This window comes from Cheilinus undulatus, linkage group 11, assembly GCF_018320785.1.
Source record: "Cheilinus undulatus linkage group 11, ASM1832078v1, whole genome shotgun sequence".
Lineage (NCBI taxonomy): Eukaryota > Metazoa > Chordata > Actinopteri > Labriformes > Labridae > Cheilinus > Cheilinus undulatus.
In genome coordinates this window covers 17,748,770-17,771,104 of record NC_054875.1, presented here as the reverse complement: position 1 = coordinate 17,771,104, position 22,335 = coordinate 17,748,770, and the positions used below count along the sequence as shown (strand labels likewise).

Below are 22,335 nucleotides of genomic sequence, written 5' to 3'. Positions count from 1 at the left end.
GTCAGCGCGTGATGTATCCGTGCCCAGGCCTGGATGCGTTGAGCAGTGTGAGTGTGGGCCAAAGGGGGGACAGGGGAGGGGGGTCAAATGGGTTTCAGCACCGTTAGAATACGGCACGGTGCGGATGGCCTAGTGTGAGTGCGCCCTAAGTGGTCTTGGAACTCTTCTGTTGAGCAGACGGATGTAATAACCCAGCAACACTGAATGAAGTCTCAGTAAATGACCTAGTGTTTTTTTGTGAGCATTAAGGAAAAAAAGAAAACAAGTGGCTCATATGTGTGATCTGCTTGTTTAATCATAAGTGGTACCTGGTTGCAGTTATGGAGTGTTTGCACATCTAGGGAGGAGAAGATATCATTCTGTAAATGTAATTCTACAGTTAACCAATTTATTTAAAGGTCCTGTATCCTATCTATCATAACAATTGTATAACTCTGGGTAACAGTTCATTAGTTCAACCATGAAACCACTGTGGAAATCATGTGTTTTTGTGGACTTTGGCTGCCCCTTTGTATAAAACAGTATATCATGTCTTTTCTGCTGACTTGTTTGTGTACATAGTTTATTTGCAATTTAATCGCTCAAAAGAACTAAATCCCCAATGGCCTTAATTGCCTTTTTAGGTCTAAAGTCTGGTTTGTACTTATGGGCAGAATCTACGCTATGGCTATGCAGTAGTGATGAATGCAGTAGTGATGAATGCAGTAGTGAGCACTACATGCTAAGTGGTGTGTTCTTGTATCTTTGCAATACGTGTCAACCTAAACCAAACATTATATGTTGGAGTTAAAGCTGATATTGTATAGTAGCTGAATTAGTGGGGCAGTAAATGGGGGATTGTTTTTTAATGCTCATTTGACCACTGAGAGACATGGATGAGGAAGTGCGCTTTCAGTATTTCCATATGTTAAGGTTTCACGAGTTGGTTGAGTGTCTGCGGCCTTTTATCTCACACTGGACTAAACACATGCCTATTTATACTACTTGGTGCCTAGTAGTCGTTTGATGCTACCCAGATGACCAGTCACAGGGCTTGCAGTTTTGAAGTTGTGTAGCTTGTAGTTTTGATGTATAGTTACATCTTAAGGAGGTGGACATCAGGCTTTGTGCATAAGCTTCTGCATACGTTTCGACCTTATGATCCTACAATGCACATTGTGTCACAAATTCAGTACAGATTAATTTATCAGATTTCATAGAGGTATCATTATTAGTTTTAGTCTTTTTTTGTTGCATGTAAAAACTCAAGGAATTTGGGTAAAGATACTACTGTGATGTATTTATCATAAGTAATAAGTAATTGTCACAAAGAGACAGCTTTATAAAGTCGTGACACTCAGTATAACAGCTTATTGTATGCACTTTCATAATAAATAATATATTTACTTAAGGGACGCTAAATGGTTATTTAAATTAGCATTGTATTAGTGAATAATCGGAAATCAATCTACGGCTCTCATAGTTTCATATGAACGTTATTGTTAACCATAGCAGCATGCTTTGACAACCCTGAAATTTTATATCAGAGAAGCCTTAATGTTGATCTAGAACAGAAAATTTTGAAGTATAGTATGCAGTATGCAGTTAACACACTCACACTGTAATGCTGAAGTTTAACTTTTTCCCATCATCACACAATGACAGTGTAGTTGACAGTGTCTACTATTTCAGCAGAGAGAAGACAGGAGAAGACAAGTGCAGCTTGTGTCTCAGGTCAGCAGTTTTCTGTCCTCAGGTCAAAGACTTGGTGTCCACTTCACTGTCTTAGATTCATTTTGTTGCTGTGTGTCTCACAACTTAGGCTCTGAGCTGTGGATCAAATAGCATAGAAAATAGCAGAGCTACAGATGAAGGAGCTTTGGCGAAACATCTTCAAATGTTTTAATGAACTGACAGAAGTAAAGAATTAATGCTTCATCAAAGATGTTCATCTGTAGCTAAGTGTATTTCAAAGGATAATACCAATGATGATGACATGATGGTGCTCATTGCTTATCACACCGGGCAAATTTTAGCCATAAGCTGGGTGATGAATGTAAAAGTACGAGATTCTAATTATGCGGGTCTTGGCATGTTGCTCAGAATTTTACTCTTGTGCTTTGTTGTATGACATTACCTTTTAGTCATCCAGTCTGTGCCTCAGACCTGTCATGCCATTTAGATTTTGTTAAGGATTCACCTTGATTTTGTTTTTCCTTTCTCTTTCTGCATTTACTTACTTTTCAAATGCATAGAAAAATAATTAATTATTCTAATTAATTATAATTTTGGATTACTGCTACAGTTTTTAATCATAACCTAGTGTAAACTAAGATACTGTTCACTTACTTTAGATTGTTGTATTCTCTTTGTCACTGTAGTACTTTTCACATGACTGAAAATGTCTTGAAACAGTTTTAGGACCCATGTCAAAACAGCGGTATTACTCTTGAAAATTATAAATTCAAGTATTGCTTTTAAACTTTACGCTTGAACGCTCTTTGCTCTTACTCATACTGTCACCTGAAAGAAAGGATTTTTTTTTGTATGTTGCATGCAAATGTGAATATCAACTTAAAGTGATATTCTATAATACAACACTTAAACCAACCTTACCTACTTTTACCTACCTTATTTTTCCAATAGAATTGATCTTTATATCTGTAGAGCCAAGAGGTTGAGTTGACATACTTTTTTAGTTTAATAATATATTGCTTAAGTAAATAAGTTAATCATAGCTGCTTAAAAAGTTAACAGTTTCAGACCACCGTTCACAAAGAAAGGTGGCTGCCATTTGGGTGAAAACCATAGAAAAAGACAATATACACAGATTTTCCTGTCATCAAAATAGGAGTCATACCAGTTGGTTTACTGGAGAGAAAGGTGAAATATGGATATAGAGAAACTCAAAAGCAACCATTCAGAATGCAACACCATTTAAAGTTTATGGGGAATGAAAACTTTTTCTGCTCCATGTCTGTGCAGCATAAGCGTCTTAAAAGTATATTGCCGTCTTGAATTGTTTAGTTGATGGTGTTCTCCCTACCATACATACAGACCATGTGTTTAATCATTGTAATAATTACATGGGACTTTATTCAACTTGTTTAGGGCTCACAGTGAGCCCCCAACAGTGTGTAGCACTCTAGGCAACCAAATATACCTGATCTGACAGTTGTACATTTGTACCAGTATTTAAAGCCAGTAGATAATCTATACTGCCATTATGTATGGCGGAATTCATAGGCAGAAAGTTTTATATCTACAAATACTTACAATTCACTTTATAAGTGGGTATTTGCCAATACCTTTATCACACTGATAATTTTGTGCATCCAGTAATGAAACAGTCTTTCCAAAATGCTCTTCTGCTGTTCTCATGTCCCATGTCATTTCAGAAAAGCAAGGGGTGGTTAAATGGAGATCTCTGGATTTTTGAAGTTGGGTCATATGAGGTGCTTGGCTGTAGTAGTGGCATTAGCCTCCAGTGATTTCTGTGAAAGTTGCTCTGGTGGTTATTACAAGCACAGAGAGATCCGGCGCATAGTGGCTGTAGATGGGATTGTTTTATCTGCGTAGTGTAACGAGTTTTACGTAAAAATAGGCCAAGAAAATATGTTGGCTTGCCTGTACGCTGTGTCAAAAACGTACAAAGCACTTCATTTCTCCCAAAAAAACTCTCTGTGGGACTTGTGCCTACGTCATAGCCGAGGCAGACACTTGAATTCTCAGCTCTGCCAGACCCGTTTAAATTAAAGCCTACCAAAGATGCAAGATAGACAGATGACCACTAGATTATACAGCAAAGCCCCTGTGGCAATGACTTCGAGTCTGAAACCATGTAAGAAAGATGTCAAAGCTGGCAAAAGCGAGGAAGTTAAGGTGACCACGAAGCAGCTAACGCTAGCGGAGGCCACGCCATTGAAAAACAACAGTGAAGCGGGCTGCCCGCGTACATGGGGCGCGCACCTTATCCATTCTGCCACCTGCGCCCCAACGCAACATATAGTTTGAAGGACACAACTTTGACCAAGACTACTCGCCTGACTTACAGAGGAAACAGAAAAAGGTATGAGAAGTAATTAAAAAACTGAAAGAAAAGAACATCAAAGCCCAGTCACCGTACCCAGTCCAGCTTAAGCTTTTCCTGGATACTGGAGTGAGAGTGTTTTTTCTTCACTGGTGGAGGCACAGTCAACACTGAAACATCTGGGTGTTGATACAGCAATGGAGGAACGAGACATACTGGAGAGAGCTGACACGAAATGGATGGAAAACCCAGAAGGGGAGGAGGAGGAACCAGCAGCTTGACCCAGCAGAGATCAGAGCTATCATCCAGGGAGAAGATAGAGACACGTATAAAACTGGACGTGAGTAAAGATTAAAAGGGCTGAAATTAACGCCTAAATAAGGACATAGACAGTAAGCGAGAGAATCATTTTTCAAAAATGAGGAAAAGAATTTGATATTTCATAGGTTGCAATGATAAAGAGTCAACAGAATTGGGTCTGTGGAGAAGAGGGTAAACACGATTAACGCAGACTCTGGAGAGAGCCCAGCCACCAAGGCGACGAGAGCACAACTCAGGGACATCCTTGTGGACCGTAGCACTTGCACTTTGTGCATCCTACCCAGAGAGCCACGGTTCTCTGCCCACTGGAGATCAGGAGTGGAAAACCTCTTGAGACTGATATCTGTAAGGAAAAGTCTGATTTTTCTTTTATCTCAGGGGCAATTCACTGGGTTTTTGGAAGTTCATAAAAGCTTAAGCTGTTCAAACAGTTTTTTAATTTTCCAGTTCGTAGTTCTTGGAGTTTTTCAGCAAACAAACTTAACTTTTCATTTCATCTTAACGTGCCATAACAAAGTTGCAAGACAAAATATGTGTTCAGGATTGACTTGTCTGGAACTTGCTCATGAATACTCTGAATTTTCTTAGTTATAATATATCAACCACCCTATAAAGAGGAAGAAAATTATTACTCAGTTAAAGAGATTGAAGTATTCAGTGGCATTGCTGCAGGAAACCCATTTTAGCGATAATGAACACAAAAAGCTTAAATGAGAATAGGTGGGTCAGGATTTTAGTACATCTTGTGTAAATGGGAAAAGAGAGCAGTAGCAATCCTGTGCCATAGATCATTGTGTTTAGTTTAAGAAAGAATATGTGAGGACAAGTGGGGCTGCTATATTCTGGTAGTGGGCAGAATTGGGGATATTAAGATAACAATTTTAAACCTATATGCACGAACGAAGATGATGCAGGCTTCTTTAAAGTAATTTCTGCTCCTCTAGCTGCCAATGCAGAGGGAACAGTCATAGTGGGTGGGGACTTTAATTACGTAATAAATCAGAGATTGGATAAGAACCCATTTGAAAGGGGATTAAAACTACAGAAGATTAAGGCCCTATCTGGAATGATTGGGGAGTTCAGGTTGATAGATATCTGGTGACTAAAACACCCAAAAGAGAGAGACTACACATTCTTTTTAAGAGTTCACAGGAGCTACTCTAGAATTGGCTTTTTTTGTATTCCAAAACAAGATGCCTATAAAGTCACTGACTGTCATATTGAGCCTATAACAATTTCAGACCATGATCCAGTGGTAATGTCAATAAATCTTGAGAAGGAAGAACAGCAAAAAAACTGGAGGTTGAATGTCTCCATTCTGAATAACCCAGAAGTTATGCAAAAGATTGAATGAATGGAATGACTACTTAGACAATGAGGAAGTCTCAGTCTCTACATTATAGGAAGCTTCAAAAGTAGTACTTAGAGGGAAAATTATCATACTCTCATCTCAGCTAAAAAGGGAACAAGAAAAGGAACAAGAGAAACTAGAGAACCTTTTACAGAAATTAGAGCAGGATCATAAGAAGACAAACAATGAGGGCATCTTAAGGTCTCTTAACCAACACAGGCAAGTATTAAACGATTTATTGAAATATAAGGCGGAAGGTGCATTACGATTTACCAGTCAGAGGTATTATGAATCAGAAAATAGAGCCAGCAGGTTATTGGCTTTTCAGCTACGAAAAGCACAGGCAAAATCGAACAGTCTCCAAAATAGTAAATCCTTTAACAAAAAAGATGACGTCATACCCTAAAGACATAGCTGAAGGTTTCTCTGTTTATTATAAAGGATTGTATAACTCAGTGACTGAGGAGGGTAAAGCCAAGAAAATTGAAACTCTTCTTGAAAAATTCAATCTCTCTAAACTAACAAAAAGTGAGTCTAAAACGATGAGGGATCCAATTACCAAAGAAGAAATTGATGAGGTTATAAAGAACTTAAAAAAATTATAAATCGCAAGGGATTGATGGGTATCCAGGAGGATTTTACAAACAATTTAAAGAGGAGGTCATACCTATCTTGCTTAGAGTATTTAGATATGTACTCAGTGAGAATGATCCGCCAAAAACATTGGTCTGAAGCAATCATCACTGTTATCCCAGAGGAAGGGAAAGACCCCACAAGTTGTGCTTCGTACAGACCAATAAGTCTTCTCTGTGTTGATTTTAAAATATTAAGTACTGTTCTAGCTAGAAGAATTCAGAGATGCATCAACAAATTAATCAAACCAGATCAGATTGGGTTTATACCTGGAATACAGGGAGTAAACAATGTAAGAAGAATCTTAAATATAATTTCTGTAGCAAGACCAAATCAGCAGTCCTCAATGCTTCTCAGCTTGGATGCTGAGAAAGCTTTTGATAGAGTGGATTGGCTGTTTCTGGATCACACACTTGGCAAGATGGTATTTCATTCAGACTTTGTTTGTTGGATTAAAGTGCTTTACTGTGGCCCTTTATCAAGAGTACAAGTAAATGGATACTTTCCTAATAATTTGACAGGGGTGTCCTCTTCCCCATTACTTTTCACAATTAGTATAGAGCCCCTGGCAAATACTAAGAGAAATCTCAGAAAAGTATCCAAGACCATCAGGACCAACTTGCATTGCTTTCGACTCATAAGATCTTTTTTACCAATAAAGGCTGCCCAGCTTGACTTACATGCAATGATTTTATCACATTTTCATACCGTATTACTGTCTGGGGTCAGGCCACTCAATCAGCAGTCAAACCACTGCTGTCCTTTTATAAACAGAGCTTAAAAATACTAGATCAGAAACCAATGAAATGGCACCATTGTAAAGTGCAACAAAAGTATAATTTATTGAGCTTTGAAAACTTCATAAATTTCTCATTCATCAAATTGACTTTCAAGTGTGTGAATGATCTTGCTCCACAACTGGTCAGTGAACTGGTTCAAAAGTACTCCAGTAAAGGAGCCATTACAAGAGGAGTTAGTGGAGACTGTAAATCAGCAAGATGTAAAACAACATTTGGCCAGTTTCTTTCTCAGTTAAAGGCCCACAGATCTGGAATACTCTCCCATCAGAAATAAAAACACTGACTGACTTCAAAGTATTCAATAAGACAGTAAAACAATGGCTCAAACAAAGGCAAATCTGTGAACACTAAGCTACATGTTTTAAAAATTTTATATCCTTCAACTCATTTTACTCCTTTTATCTTTGTTCTTAGCTACTTCACCTATTCTCTTAACTGTCATTTTAGTTATTATCATTCGTCTGCATGTTTATGTCTGGCTTACTGTTAGCTTTTATGTATGTGGCTGCAAGTTTATGTCTGCCTTACTGTTAGCTTTTATGTATGTGGCTGCATGTTTATGTCTGCCTTACTGTTAGCTTTTATGTATGTGGCTGCATGTTTATGTTTGTCTTGCTGCCGCTGTTTTTATGTATTTTTTGTGGTTGTTCATTTATGTGTACTGCCATTTAACAATTGCAGTAGACATAAATGTCTTTTATGTCCATTTTATTCTGTTGTATTATATGTGTTATTTCTCAAAAGCCTAATCAGGGACAAGGACTGCAAATTAGCCATGGCTAGATGTCTTTTATACATTGCATCGGTTGTACTGTAATTAAATGCAGCAATGCTTATGTATTGTCCCTGATAAATAAACGGATAAATAAATAAATAAAACCTTCAAATACTATGAGTATCATATGGAGAAGAAATTTAGAAAATTTTGTTGTATGCTGACGATGTTATTTTGTTTATTAAGGATCCCCTAACATCTATCCCAGTACTCCTAAACTGTTTAAATGAATTCGGAAGAGTATCTGGTTACAAATAAATGAAGCTAAGTCAGAGGCTATGACGCTAGTTGGTAAGTGGCCGTCTGAGCTGAATGGGAAAGTTGCATTTAATTGGCCAAAGTATGGGTTCAAATATTAGGGTGCTGTGATCACTGCTGAAACCTCACAGCTGTATAATGCAAATTATGGTTAATTGCACAGATAAGATCAGATTTGACATGATGGGAGATTCTCCCTCCCTCCCTCCCTCACTTTTTGGTAGAATTGAAACGGTTAGCATGAACAAACTTCCTCGACTGTTGTTCTTTTTCAGTCATTGCCAATATGGATACCATCATCTAACTTTAAATTGCTTGATAGAATGATTTCTGCATTTATATGGCAGAGGAAGTGGCCTAAGTTTTGACTAAAACTGTTATCTAACCCTATAAAACAAGGAGGATTCAATTTACCAGACCTGAAATTATACTACTGGGCAACGCAGTGTGGTTGAATGGGTGTTGCAAAATAAGGAAACAAACTGGATTGAACTAGAGAGACATGCATGCCCATCTATACTGCTTGAGACCATCCCATTCTTGGGACAGAAAAAATGGAGAGAGCTTATGATCAGAAATGAATGGATGAAGTGCACCCAAAGAGTGTGGTTTCTTGTTAGGAAAAAGACAGGTGCACCTTAGACAATATCAAGGGCAGTAGAAATTGCCAAAATTACATACTTTGTGCCAAATAAATTAGACATTGGGTTTAAAAGATGGCCAGAGAAAGGTCTTATAACTATACACCGAATGTTTGAGGGAGACACTTTAAAGTCTTTTAAACAACTTCAGGACAAATATGGTATATGTGCTAGAGATTTTTACCGTTATTTGCAACTGAGGAATTATTTAATGTCACATAAGGATTGGAATAGACTGAAACAATCACTTACACCTATAGAGGTTCTTGCTAAAGTGTAAAGATGAAAAAAGTACTAGGAAGGCAGTTTGGATCATTTTTAAGTGTTTACAAATACACTTAGCAGGGGACTCTTTTGGTACAAAAGAAAAATGGGAATCAGAAATGAATGTTGTTATCGAAGAGGAAAAGTGGGAAGAGATGGTTAAAAGGAGTCATAAAGTAACATGCAGTCCAACATGGAAAGAATTTAACTGGAAAGTGAGGATGACATATTTTAAGAGACCTTTAATGGTATCAAAATATGTTAGAAACAAAACTGACCAATGTTGGAGGAACTGTAAGCAGGTCGGAAATCATACACAGTGTTTGGGACTGCCCAGGTCTTCAAACGTTTTGGCAAGGTGTTCAATCAGAAATACATTCCATTCTAGATGTTGGCATACCACTGGATCCATTGTACTGCGTCTTAGGTTTAATCCCAAATGGGGTTATGGAAGGAGAAAACTTAAACTGTTACATATTTTCTTACTGGTAGCGAGGAAATTGATAACAATATGCTGGCTCAAACCATTGCCTCCCACCCTACACCAATGGAGAGAGGTTGAAAAAAGTGTATTTGATGGAAAAGGTAACAGAGTTTTTTGTTCTATGGGCTCCTGTCGTTAGCTTTAGATTATCAACAAAATGAGTACAAAGAATTTGTGAGATTGGAAAACAGTTGTTCATTTGCTCGTGTACCTAATTTGCCCTCTCTCGTAGTTTTATTTTTTTCTTCTTTTTTTGTGTGCATTGGGAAATCATTATTGATTGATTGATTGGTTTATCCCTTTTTGTATGAGGCTTATGTATGTATGGTTGGACGGTTATGTATACTTTTAGAGGTGTGCCTTTGCAAATGTACCATTATTAGTTGTGTTTATATATATATATATATATATATATATATATATATAAGGGGTGTAACGGTACACAAAATTCACGGTTCGGTACGTACCTCGGTAGTACAAAAGTCACGGTTTGTTTTTTTGGGTACAGTAATGAAAAAAATAGACAACTACTGAATATCTTGTGCTTTATCGTTAACTTTATTAAAAAAAATAACACCACAGCAGTTTGCTCTTTTTTCATTGTTTGAATAAAAAAATATTTAGACATACATAAAAAATAAAATCCTGCCATTTTTTACACTTTTGAATGAAAAATAGAAATATAAATTCTGCTTTTAAACAGTTTTACTCAAATAAAATAAAGTGCAGTAAACAAAACATGCTTCAGCATCTAAAGTGACACCATCTGAGTTTTAAGAGTAGCATTTAACAGAAACAGCTCCCCCTTTCATTTCACTCATCATCATCATCAACTTTCATATTTTTAGCCAGAAAAATTAATTTATCCACATTCTCAGCTGTTAGGGATGATCTGCTAGTAGAAACGATGTCCCCAGCTGTAGAAAATACTCTCTGGCTGGGAACTGATGTTGCGGGTACAGCAACATATTGCTTTGCCAATTTGGCAATACGAGGATATGTTAGTTCATAGATCCTCCACCATTCTAGTGGGTTGCATTCCAGTTCAGGGGTGTCTGCTGCCCTATATGAGGTAACCTCTTGTGTCACCAGCTGAAACGTGTTCTTTCGTCCCAGCTGACTCTTGAAGAGGCCACCCAACAGTTCAACTACAGCAGACTTCTTGGCAGGAGGAGAAGAGTTATCAGTATCTGGGCAAGGAGGGGAATCTACTTCACCTGGCTGCCCTCTCTCTGGAGGAACTCACATCTGTGGTCCCTCTAGCCTCCTTTCCCTGCAACATACATTAAATTAGTTATAATGACACTGAAGGGAAGGTAATTTAAAGTACTTTACAGAGGCATAAATATTCAATTTTATTTTATTTATATAGCATGTTAACCAGTAGACTGTCACAGCGATGCTTTACAGAATCAAAAAGTCTAATTCAGCAGCCTGGCCAGCTCTGGTCCTCCATGATAGCAAAAACTATTTACAGAGAAAAAAAATCCTGATATGGTGGTCAGAAATACATGACAGGCACTACATTAAAAAATTGAAATTTAAAATAGAAAAAAACATAGTGCTATTCACAATGAATACAACAAGCAGATAAAATGGCCATGAAACTGGACAGGTTTCAAATTATGCACAATGAAATTAATATGCAATACCTGTGGCTGATCTTTCCCTGGCGAGGAATGAGACAGCCCCTTCCCTGGGGAGGTAAGAGAGGAGCCTCGCTGGCCTCCTTTCTCTGCAGTGAATAAAACATAAAAACAAACAGAAAAGGAATAAACCATTATTAATACAGATGAAAAAATAATACCAATGACACTGCCGCAGCAAATTGTTCAAAGTAAGCAATGAAGACATTTATGCACAATAGAATTAGCACAATACCTGTTCGTCCATGGTAATCTCGGTGATGAGATTTTCATAGATTCTGTTGCAGCAGGCGTTGTCCACATGGGGAAGGGACTTGAATCTCGGGTCAAGAGCTGTACATTTGTTGAGGAAGTCTTGAGTGTCCATGTCTGGGTATCTGCCCTCCAGGTTCTCCCTTATGGCCGCCTTGATGTCCCTCACAGTTGGACTGTCTTCATCATTAGGTTGCACAGCCATAAGCACTGTCATTTTGGTGGGAAGGATCATTGGTGCTGACGGTGACTTTGCTGTGCTCATCATTGTTGTCGCACTTTTGAGTGGCTTGAGTACCTCAGTTATCTCCTGCCAGTTTCACATCTTGATCAGACAGTGCAGCTGTGTTACTTTTCTTGAGGGCTTTTTCAGTCAGGGCAGAGTACACTGGTGCTTGCTGTTCCAGGTATCTCTCCAGCATATCATAGCTGGAGTTCCAGCGGGTGGGAACATCATGGATAAGCTTGTGTTTTTTTTTTTTTGTGCCCAGCATCTCCTGTTTGGTCTGCAGTATGTGTGCTGCTGTTGTGCTGTGGTGAATAAAGGACACAAATTTTCTCACTCTTCCTAGCAGCCTGGATACTTGGTTGACAGCTGTTCCTTTCTGAGAAGCTAAGTTAATTGTGTGAGCGAAACAACCAATTTGGGGCCCAAGTCCAGCTTCACTCACTGCTTTTACAATATTTCTTGCATTGTCAGTGGTAACTGTTATTGGTGACCCTGGTCTCACCAACTTCCACTCCACAACTGTAGCCTTTGGCACCTCTGCCAGGTTTGTGCTTTTGTGTTGGTCATATATGGGGCGAGTTTGCAGAACATGGCTTTTAATCTCCCACTCAGACATGATGTGCTGTGTTGTCACTGTTAAGAAGCCCTCTGTCTTTCGGGATGTCCATCCAGCCATTGTGAGTGCTACTGAGGTAGCCTTGGACAGATCATAGACAACAGTGGCTTTAACTTGTTTATACAGATGTGGTATGATGACTTCACTCATGTAGGGACAAGAAGGCATTTTAAACTGCGGCTCAATAACCTTCATCATTTGTTTAAATCCTCTGTTTTCAACGACAGAGTATGGTCGTAGATTGGCTATGAAAACTCCAATGGCATTGGTTATTTCTTTAGCGCAAGCAGAATGGTCAGGGAAACTCGCTTTCTTTTTAAACAATGACGATATTGTAGTTTGCACCAAATCGCTCTTTCTAGTCGTGCCGGTAACGTTCAAACTCGGGTGATGTTGCTTTAGATGCGTTAACATGTTACAAGGTCTGACATTAACAGTTGCCCGAAATGCCTGGGGCAACTTCAAAAAGCCAACAGGCAAGCAAAACTTGTAAGGACTTGCCCGATCGGGCAAGCATGACTCTGAGCTTTTCTATTCATTAATTTTATTATTTTCCTCTCTCATTTCTGTTACTACGGAGCCCCCGAGTAGCCAGATGCAGTGTGTCGCGGCCTCCATTGGCTGAGCGTGTCTGCTGATGTGCAGACAGCTGCACAAACTTTAACTAAAAACCTTTATGAAGTTAAACACTGTCATCAGTAAAGATTCATGGTAGGTCACATCAATAAATAGGTTACCCACATAAAGAAGACAAGCTTTAACTTCCAAATTTAAACTTTTGTTATTTTCAATCCATATTTTATTACTGTCGGATGCGCTCGACGGAGGAGCGTGTATAACAGAAGAGAGCAGAGGAAGTCCGCCGGTGGTGCGTCTCTTCAGTTTGCTCATTCATTGAGGTGTGCTGTCATGTTTAATCTGAAGCTTCCCATTTCCTCATTTTTACTTTTTCTCCAGCCACTTCCTACCGATGCTCTCTCACACCCATATCTTATGACAATTATGCCGATGCATGTCATCAATGAGCACAACTCACACGGATCACATGTGGAGATAACGTCATATCTAGTGAAATCTGTCAAAACGTGGGTGTTTTATTTGATCTTGAATGCACTACTGATCATAAATAGTGTCAAAAGAGCAGAAATATAAAACCAAAGCTCCAAAATGAGGCAGGGTGAAATGATGTGTCTGGAGAGCTGCAGATGTGAGGCAGGGCTGGTTTTAGTCATTTGGAGGCCCAGGGTAAAGACCACTATGAGGCCCCTCCCCCTTTTATTAAAGGATTAATAATGAGTGGAAAAAGATTAGAAAGCATCTTTTTATGTTAATAAAGTCACAGAACTCCAGTAAATGCCCCAATGTGCGATATAAATACCCAAATAACCAACCATAATTCATCATTTTCTTTGAAAAGCATCTCATTGCTTATACTCAGCACATTCTAATATCTTAAAAAATCTTTAGGCCGGGTGGAACTTTCATAATGCTGGTGTTGGGCCAAAGACTGGTATCTCCAAAATTACCACTTTTCAGGGAACGAAATGTTTAGAATTCATAAAAATGATATAAATATGATTCATAAGAAACAAATTAAAATCATGAAAAATTAAGATACAATGTTTTAGCCTGATGTCAGTGATAAATAAAACAAATGTATGCTCATTATCAGTGACATATTTGTTCTTTTGACTCTATACAGACATTTGTGTCCCATTTAACCTCATAATTATCCACCAATTCACAGTTTTATTTTATTTCAACAACAGATTATCTGATCTATCATCTACCTTACATTCCCGGTTTGTATTATGGTTCTCGCTGAAGTATTTTTTAGACAATGTGGCTCTTTGGTAGAATAAGGTTGAGTACCACTGGTCTGTTACAGTTACAGGGCGGAACTGTAAAATATCACTTTAAAGGGGTACTATGTTGTTTTGGGGAAGACACTTTTAATCAAACAAGAAAAATCTTCATTGGTTCATTTTAGGGCTGGGCAATTAATTGCAAATTAGATTAAATCGCAATATGGTATGCTGCAATTATTACATGCTTACATGTATTTTTAACAGTACAGCCAAAGTCATCTGCATTTTTGAGGGCAATGAGCAGCAGCAAAATAACCTGCTTACTCTGAGCTCCACAGTGCAAAAAAGAAATAGCTTATACATTTAGGCTGATTCTCCTTATTACTCAGCCAGTTTGCAGGATGGCTCCCTGATTTACTCCTGACAAAGGGCTTTAAAAAACAACAACACAGATTCTTAAATGCAAAATATACTAGCTATAGTTCAGAACTTAATTATAATTCTAAATTTGAGACTCAAGATGAACAGAAATAAAACTTCAACTAAAGTAGTTCTCCTGATTCTGCTTTAAACAGCACAAACTAACTAAGAAACCAAGTTTAATGGGTATTTCACTGTAAACAGCGCTGTAACAACACAGTGACACAAACATCTCCAATGCTGGACACACCTTCATGCACCTTCAAGTGTGCCCAGGAGACGGCACTCAGAAATCCGTCATTACTTTTGCCATGTTTTGCGCATGTCACGTAGGATGACATGCACATTGTTTTTATCTCTATCTAAACATGTTATCAAAAGCGGCTGCAACTGCGGCTGCTGAGTGAGCACTTCTGTGAGTGTAGGACAGACTTTTTAAGAGTAAAATCCTCATCTATCCACGGAGGCAGTGAGGCTAAACGTGATGTTGTCTATATATCCGTGGTGAAGCTAATATGTTTAGCTTTAACGAGGAGCTTCTCTACGTGACTGGAAACGAAGTTTTGCAGTTCAGGTAAGGCTATAAGCGCCTGCTAGGTATAACGTAGCGGGGCTTCATATGCATCAAAAGCCAGTATATTCCACCACACTGAAAGGCTGATTATCAAGAACTATAAATTCAATGATTTTCCTGTTCAGCTCCTTACCTTTGGGTGGTCACTGCTGTATTTTTTAGCTTTGTTGAATGACTTAAGTAGAGGCTGCTGCCGAGTTTTCCCTGGCATGAAGTTTTGCCAGTCTTTATAGTCCTTGTAGTCATCAGGTTGGTGTTTTTTTAGATGCAGAATTAAACTGTTGGTGTTAAAGCCATGTCGTCGAGCTCCTTCACACATCTGATGTACTTTACAAGCGATTTAAACAGCTACTTTGCTGTCTTGTTCCCACACCTCAGACTTCTCCCACACAGCTGACATGTTGTTTACTGTTGTTGTTTGCGCACGTCATCGCGTGTGCTTAAATATGATGTCATATTATTGGCCGAACACATCGACGTAAATTTTACTAGTTAATTTACAAATGGCCAGGTGGACCTGAGAGACTGACTGAAGGTACCAGTCTTGGTTGGTTCTCTCCTCTTAAGCAAAATAGCTTAATGCCATGATTTTATAACCTTGCAAAGCAGATGGATATGCCCGTTCCCTTGTTTTTCACTGGCGAATCCATCTTGCAAAGCTCCCAAGTGAACCATTTGGGCCCGGTTAGAAAGTGACAGGACCAGTCAGCAATGAGGGGCAGTAGTTTCAGATGCAGCAAAGTCATGACGCAAACAAGCAGCAGCAAGAGCTCTTATGGAGGAAGAGATTAGCATGTATGCTGCTAAGGTGCCAGTTTTGTAAGAACTTGACAACATTTCTTCGTTAGAAGAAGAAAAAAGAACAGCAGTGAGTTGTTTTCTTTCCAAAAAGGACAAAAGTTGAGTACTTACATGTCTATAGTGACCATGTTTCGCTATTCCTCAGTAGCTGCGCACGCGCAGCTCGATAGCGGCTACGTCACGTGTTTTGTTGCTCTGATTGGCCCATAGAGATGTGACAGGCAGAACGTTCACCCAATCACACTCCAAGTTTTTGTCAAAGTCTCTGCCTTTTCTCAAACGTTTCCTATCGATGCTTTCCCAGATGGATGTGTGAAACAAATCCATCTGGTGTGTCAGGCTAATTATTTTAGTGATGTATGAATGTTTTCTGATCTGTTAATTGTTTTAAGTTTTCTTGTTGCTGTGAATAAGTGTAATGTATATACTTTTGAGATGTTTTTCTTTAGATAAAAGGATGTTTAAAAAAAATCCTCTGTGTCAGGCACTAATTTATGATGCAGCTTTGGCTATTTTGTCTCCTTCCGCCGCACACTGATCCTCTGATCTGATATGTGGATCTGCGGGCTTCCACAGGTACAATAACACACCACAACAAGCTTAAACAAAGACAATATGAGTAATTTTGACTCAAGTGCTGTTTACTGTGGATACAAGGGGATATTGTATGAACCGGAGTACACTGAAGAAGAACTTATACAGATGAACAATCAGCGGGCTGAAAGAGCAAGCAGAGAAACCATTTGAATGTTTTGAGCAGGAGAGATCCAGAGCATGGATTTGCATTTTCCTACACCACCAGGTAACACAGGATCTCCTTAGTGCCTGACACAGAGGGGGTTTTTGGTAGAAATGAAGTGCTTTGTACGTTTTCAACACAGTGTACAGTTGAGCCAACATATTTTCTTGGCCTATTTTACGTAAAACTTGTTAAACTACGCAGATAAAACAATCCTATCTACAGCCACTATGTGCCAGATCTCTCTGAGCTCGTAATAACCACCGGAACAACATTCACAGAAATCACTGGAGGCTAATGCCGCTACTACAGCCAAGCACCTCATACAACCCAACTTCAAAAATCCTGAAATATCCCTTTAAAGCTGATATTATGACATTGGCAAAGGAAGTACCAACCGTGGATAAAAAATGGCCTCCCAGGAATATGCATAAGGGACAATAAGCACCCCCTGGTCAAATCAGTTAATGGGTTTGTTCTAAATCATATACTTGGTCGGCATACTTTTCTGCAGTATACTTCAGTGCAGGACAGAACACTAAGCTTGACAGGGCATGATGTCCCAAATTGTGTACTGCTGTTTTGCAGATGTGATGGCTGTTGAGACACCTCCTTTTTTCTTCTTCTATTCTTATAGTGCATTGCAAACAGCTGTTAGCATGTTGGCTAGCACGTGTATGCTGATGTTGGATAGAGCACTTAGGTGCGCTAGCACACTTACGTTAGCTAGCTCACAAATAGTATTAAATCAGTACAGATCCAACAAACATTACTGACAGAAATTATTTGAGGGTAGCTATTTAACAGTATATACTGTGCTTTAAGCAGAAACATGTAGGATATGAATCTAATCTGTTCAACATGGCAATATTCACAGTAGCCAGGTTGCCATCCCCTACTGCCCTACTTTTAAAATTTAGACTTTTTTTTTCGTATCTTCTGCAATGTGACCATTACAGAGTTCGTTGAGTAGGAAGCGTTCATCATTCAACACTAAATTCTTGGACAGTTTTTAGCATTCGTAGTATACTGCATTTTCTCACTTTTTTCAGTTTGAATGCACTTTGTACACTTGCAGGGTTGCCAGGTCTGTGTGACAAAACCAGCCCAATGGCCGATAAAAACTAGCCCAAAACCAAGCCCAATGCTGAAATTAAAAAAAAAAAAAAGATACAATAAAATCTCTGCCACACTGCATATTGCTTGATTGCCCACAGGCATTCTGCTTCTCTGTGGATGGCGTGTATGTCTGTGTGCCACCTTCCATGTTTTCCTGCCACTCTGCTTGTTGTTTTAGTAGTATTTAAGTGGAAATTGAGTAGTTTGTTCTGTTACAGAAATTAAAATACTCAAACACAAGATGTTAAAAAATGGGTCTGCTCAACCTGCGGACAAAATAATCTACCAGGTAAAATGCGAGATGATGCAGGACTATATATTTTTTGAATAGCTTAATTCTACATTGTTAAATTTGATATTAACTTAAAGTTACATAATTTATACTTATATATATACTACACACGTATAGACTTTATGCACTTCACATTCAGTATTTAGCTCAGTCTGTGTCAAATTCTGTGAAATTGATACTAAATTGTTGTGAATAAACTGAGAAATTCTGCTTTTGACCATTTTATAACTATTTTGTATTCTCTAGTTAGACATATTTTGTGATGTATCGTTATACAATTTTCTTGCAATATATCAATTATCGCAGTATCGCAGTATTGTGATAATATTGGTATTGTGGACCATGTATCACGTATCGTATTGTATCATGAGGTACCCTGTGATTCCCAACCCTAGCCCTGACCACAAAAAAAAAAAAGAAATTAAAAAAATTCAGTGTTACACCCTTTTTATGCCAGTTATTGTACACCATGTCACTGCTATTTTTTATGATAAAAAAAAAACCACAAAAACACCATAATTCCCATATAAAATGATCTAGAAAAAAAATCTTTTTTTCAATAAATAGAGTCTGGGCCATGCCAATGATGAGTAGTAAAATTGATTTTGATGCACTGAAATTTTTTTTGTAGTGCCGAATGCCATATTTTATCTACATCTGTCCTCGTTTGTCCTGAAAACGGACATTCAGAAAGGTGCTAATAAAATAATCATTTTTCAACATTTTTTTTTACTTTTACTGCTTCAAATCTCTTTAACAACTTCAGCCCTGACCACTAAAAAAAAAAAAAATTAAAAATTAAATGTTGCACCCTTTTTATGCCAGTTATTGTACACCATGTCACTGCTATTTTTTATGATAAAAAATAACACAAAAACACCATAATTCCCAAATAAAATGATCTAGAAAAAACATCTTTTTTTTTTCAATAAATAGAGTCTGGGCCGTGTGAATGATGAGTAGTAAAATTGATTTTGATGCACTGACATTTTTTCTGTAGTGCCGAATGCCATATTTTAGCTACATCCACCCTTGTCTGCCCGAAAACGGACATGCAGAAAGGTGTTAATAAAATACTTATTTTTCAACTTTTTTTTAAACTTTCACTGCTTCAAATCTATTCAATAACTTCAGCCCTGACTACTGGAAAAAAAAAATAAAATTCAATATTACACCCTTTTTATGCCACTTATTGTACACTATGCCTATGACTTGGATTCATCCATGCTAAACAGATGAGTCCATCCGTGCGTAAAACACACCAGTTTTACCCTCATTTTCTCATGCCTCCTCCTCTACCAAATCTAATGCAAGTGAATGCATTTGTTCCTGTTGGGTTTTATTTCATGTACAGGCATAAAGAATCAGAGGATATATGTAGGATATGAACCACGAACATGCGCATTTCCACCTCTAACCAAAATGTGACCACAAATATGCCAATTACGCGCAGATATAAATGTACTGCATCTTTGAGATATGATATATTCTTACCTATTGATCGTAAGGACCCGTGCATCCTCATGCTTGTAAATCCACTTGCTTTGAAGTGAGGGCAAAGTTGAAACTGTCCAAATGTCCCTCTTTCTTAGTCCCAGGCTTCAGAATCCACAGGTAAAATATCCTAATGTAAACACTTCACTTACGGCATGTCCGCTTGTAAACATACACGCAGATTCGCACCCGATCACACACGTAGGAGCGCACAAACTTTTCCTTACACATCTAGCCCACTCTCAGACATCCATATCTAGTGGCATGAATCATTTCATTTAATTCTGATGATGTTAAGGGGGTGAAATAGCGCTCCGAACACTCTGAGTGCATGGAAGGAAAACCATGTCTGCGCTGCTGAAAGGGTTAAAATGGTGCGCTGCACTATCCGCTGGATCACTGTTTAATGGTGAAATTTAGATCCCTGGTAATCGACTGACTGCAAAAAAATGGGTGCTATAAGTTGTTTTGGTGCCCTAGACACACAGTCAAAAAACGTGTTTTTAATGGAAGTCTATGTGTCTGATTTCGGACAAACAAGGCTGGATGTAGCTATTTCGTGTCATGGGCGTTCTATGGGTGACACGGTTTTCATTTTTTTATTTTATTTTTAATATGAAAAAAAAATAATAACTTTGGCCAAATTTGATGCCTCAATCTATAAAAATGTGACTATTGACTCAAAAAAATGATGATAAAAATGATGAATGTCCTCAAAACGGACATAGTAGGGACCAAGGGTTAAGGCCATTGGATAATTAAACGTGGATTGTTTTTTTTTTTTGTTTTATTAAAGGAACATCTAAATATTCTGAAGTCATCCTTTTTAAGTGGATCTTCACCATCAGGGCATCACTGTGTTTTCACTCTTTACTGCATTTTTTGTCTACTGCCTACACAGTGTTGTAGTTGTCATTAACTAGTATGGAAGCTTTTTACGTTTTGTCTTTGATGTCACCAAAATCACTTCACCCAAATGTTGTAGGTCTTGTCAGATATCTCCTTTTCACTTTAAGCAGTAAATATAAACAATTTGTCTCTCTGCAGATGATGACAGTGAACCAATTCTGGGGCTTTGGTTTGAAGAGACAATTTCACCTACCAAAGACAAAGTTGCTCCCCCTCCTCCTCCCCCACCCCCACCGTTGGAGACATCACCCAGACTGAAGAGTCCCAGCAAGCAGAATCCAAGCGAGAATGGCAACATTTTAGCTGGTCGAAAAGACCCAGAACTGGTAAGAGTTAATTTTTGTGCATGTCTTCTTCAGCATCAAGTTTAGAGTGGCCAGCATGCACTTTATGCTTTGTTTATTTAGCTCCTCTTGAAAAGTCCTTCTTTTTGAAAGCCCTTTTTTGTTTGAAAGTGTGGAGACTCAGCTTCTCATAATTTTTCCTGTAGTTCCTAAGTTTAGCCTCAAGCATTCTGAACTTCATCACCACCTCAATGCTCAAGTCCAGGAACAACTTCATTCGCAACTACCTGAGCGTGTCTCTGACAGAGCAACACATGGCTACACTAGCCAGTATCATCAAAGATGTGGACAAAGATGTTAAAGGTATTTCAGAAAAACAAACTGTGTTTGCAAGTGGTAACCCTGATGCCTTTTTGTTGTTTTAGCAGCTAAAGATGAGCATAGCCAGTAGATGACCGATGACAAAGGATTTTTCTTAGTCAAATGCATTTCTTTGTTCTCAGGGTCCTCTGACGAAGTGTTTTCTTTAGCTCTCTATCACTTCAACCACACCCTGGTAACATCAGATCTTCCTTCTCCGGCACTGCAGGTAGTAAGAGGTTTTTTGCTCAGCAACAAAAAAAGCACTGCAATGCAAAGTAAAATGTTTTGACAACAAATTATTAAGCATTTGTAAGAGCATTAACTAATAATTACTAAATACTTTATTCATCATCTTAAAACCATCCAAACATATTTATTTGGTAACTTATCACAGCTCTAAGTATTACATTATTGATTAATAGTTTCACTCGAGCATTATGTGTGCTTTATGCAGTATTTATGAATAAAATTTAAGTTTATCAGCACCTTATAGTTCACAGAAGTCTCTCTATAGCCACAGGACAGATTATGGTTAAAGAAACAGCACAAAATATTGGAGAATATACAGTGCTTAACAAATTTATTAGACCACCTGTCATAAAAATGAGAAAACAGATATTTTAGAAATCTTTCAAAAACTTGTTTAAAACTAAAAATGTTATTGCTATTTATTTGGCAAATAACAAACTGAAACAAATAAATAGTCATTTATCACAAATAATAACCAAAAAACGTAATATTTTGTCTGGCCTCCTTTGGCCTTGATAACAGTTTGCATTCTTGCTGGCACTGTTTTTATGTACGTTTCCACAGTCTCTTTTGTTATTGAGTCCCAAATAGTTTCTAGCTTTTCCCACAGACTTGCTTTAGATGAAACTTTTGTGCCATCAATCTTGGAATCTACTAAATCCCAAATTTGTTCAATAGGATTCAAATCCGGACTTTGACATGGCCAGTCCATCAGTTCCAGTACTCCAGATTCCTTTTTCTTGGTCAAATACTCTCTGCACAGCTTTGAAGTATGCTTGGGGTCATTGTCTTGTTGGTTTATGAACCCACGACCAATCAGATTCAGTCCAGAAGGGATTCCATGATGCACTAAGATGTTGTGGTAGACGTTCTTGTTCATGATACCATCCATTTTCACTCATTTGTCCACGCCGTATCCACAAATGGAACCCCATACCATAATGAAATCTTCACCGTTTTTCACTGTGGGTGCAATGCATCTGGCATCCAAACGTTCTCCAGCT

At 38.2% G+C, this 22,335-nt stretch overlaps 1 protein-coding gene across 4 annotated transcripts in view; it reads left to right on the top strand.

The window, feature by feature from the left end:
• The window catches only part of ubr4 (ubiquitin protein ligase E3 component n-recognin 4), a 224,472-nt gene that overhangs the window by 24,570 nt on the left and 177,567 nt on the right, over positions 1–22,335 (top strand). For all 4 annotated transcript variants that reach the window (XM_041798818.1, XM_041798817.1, XM_041798816.1 and 1 more), the window contains exons 15-17: positions 20,574–20,761; positions 20,926–21,082; positions 21,223–21,308. In XM_041798818.1, coding sequence (XP_041654752.1) covers positions 20,574–20,761; positions 20,926–21,082; positions 21,223–21,308 — 431 coding nt within the window. The remainder of the gene's footprint in view (positions 1–20,573; positions 20,762–20,925; positions 21,083–21,222; positions 21,309–22,335) is intronic.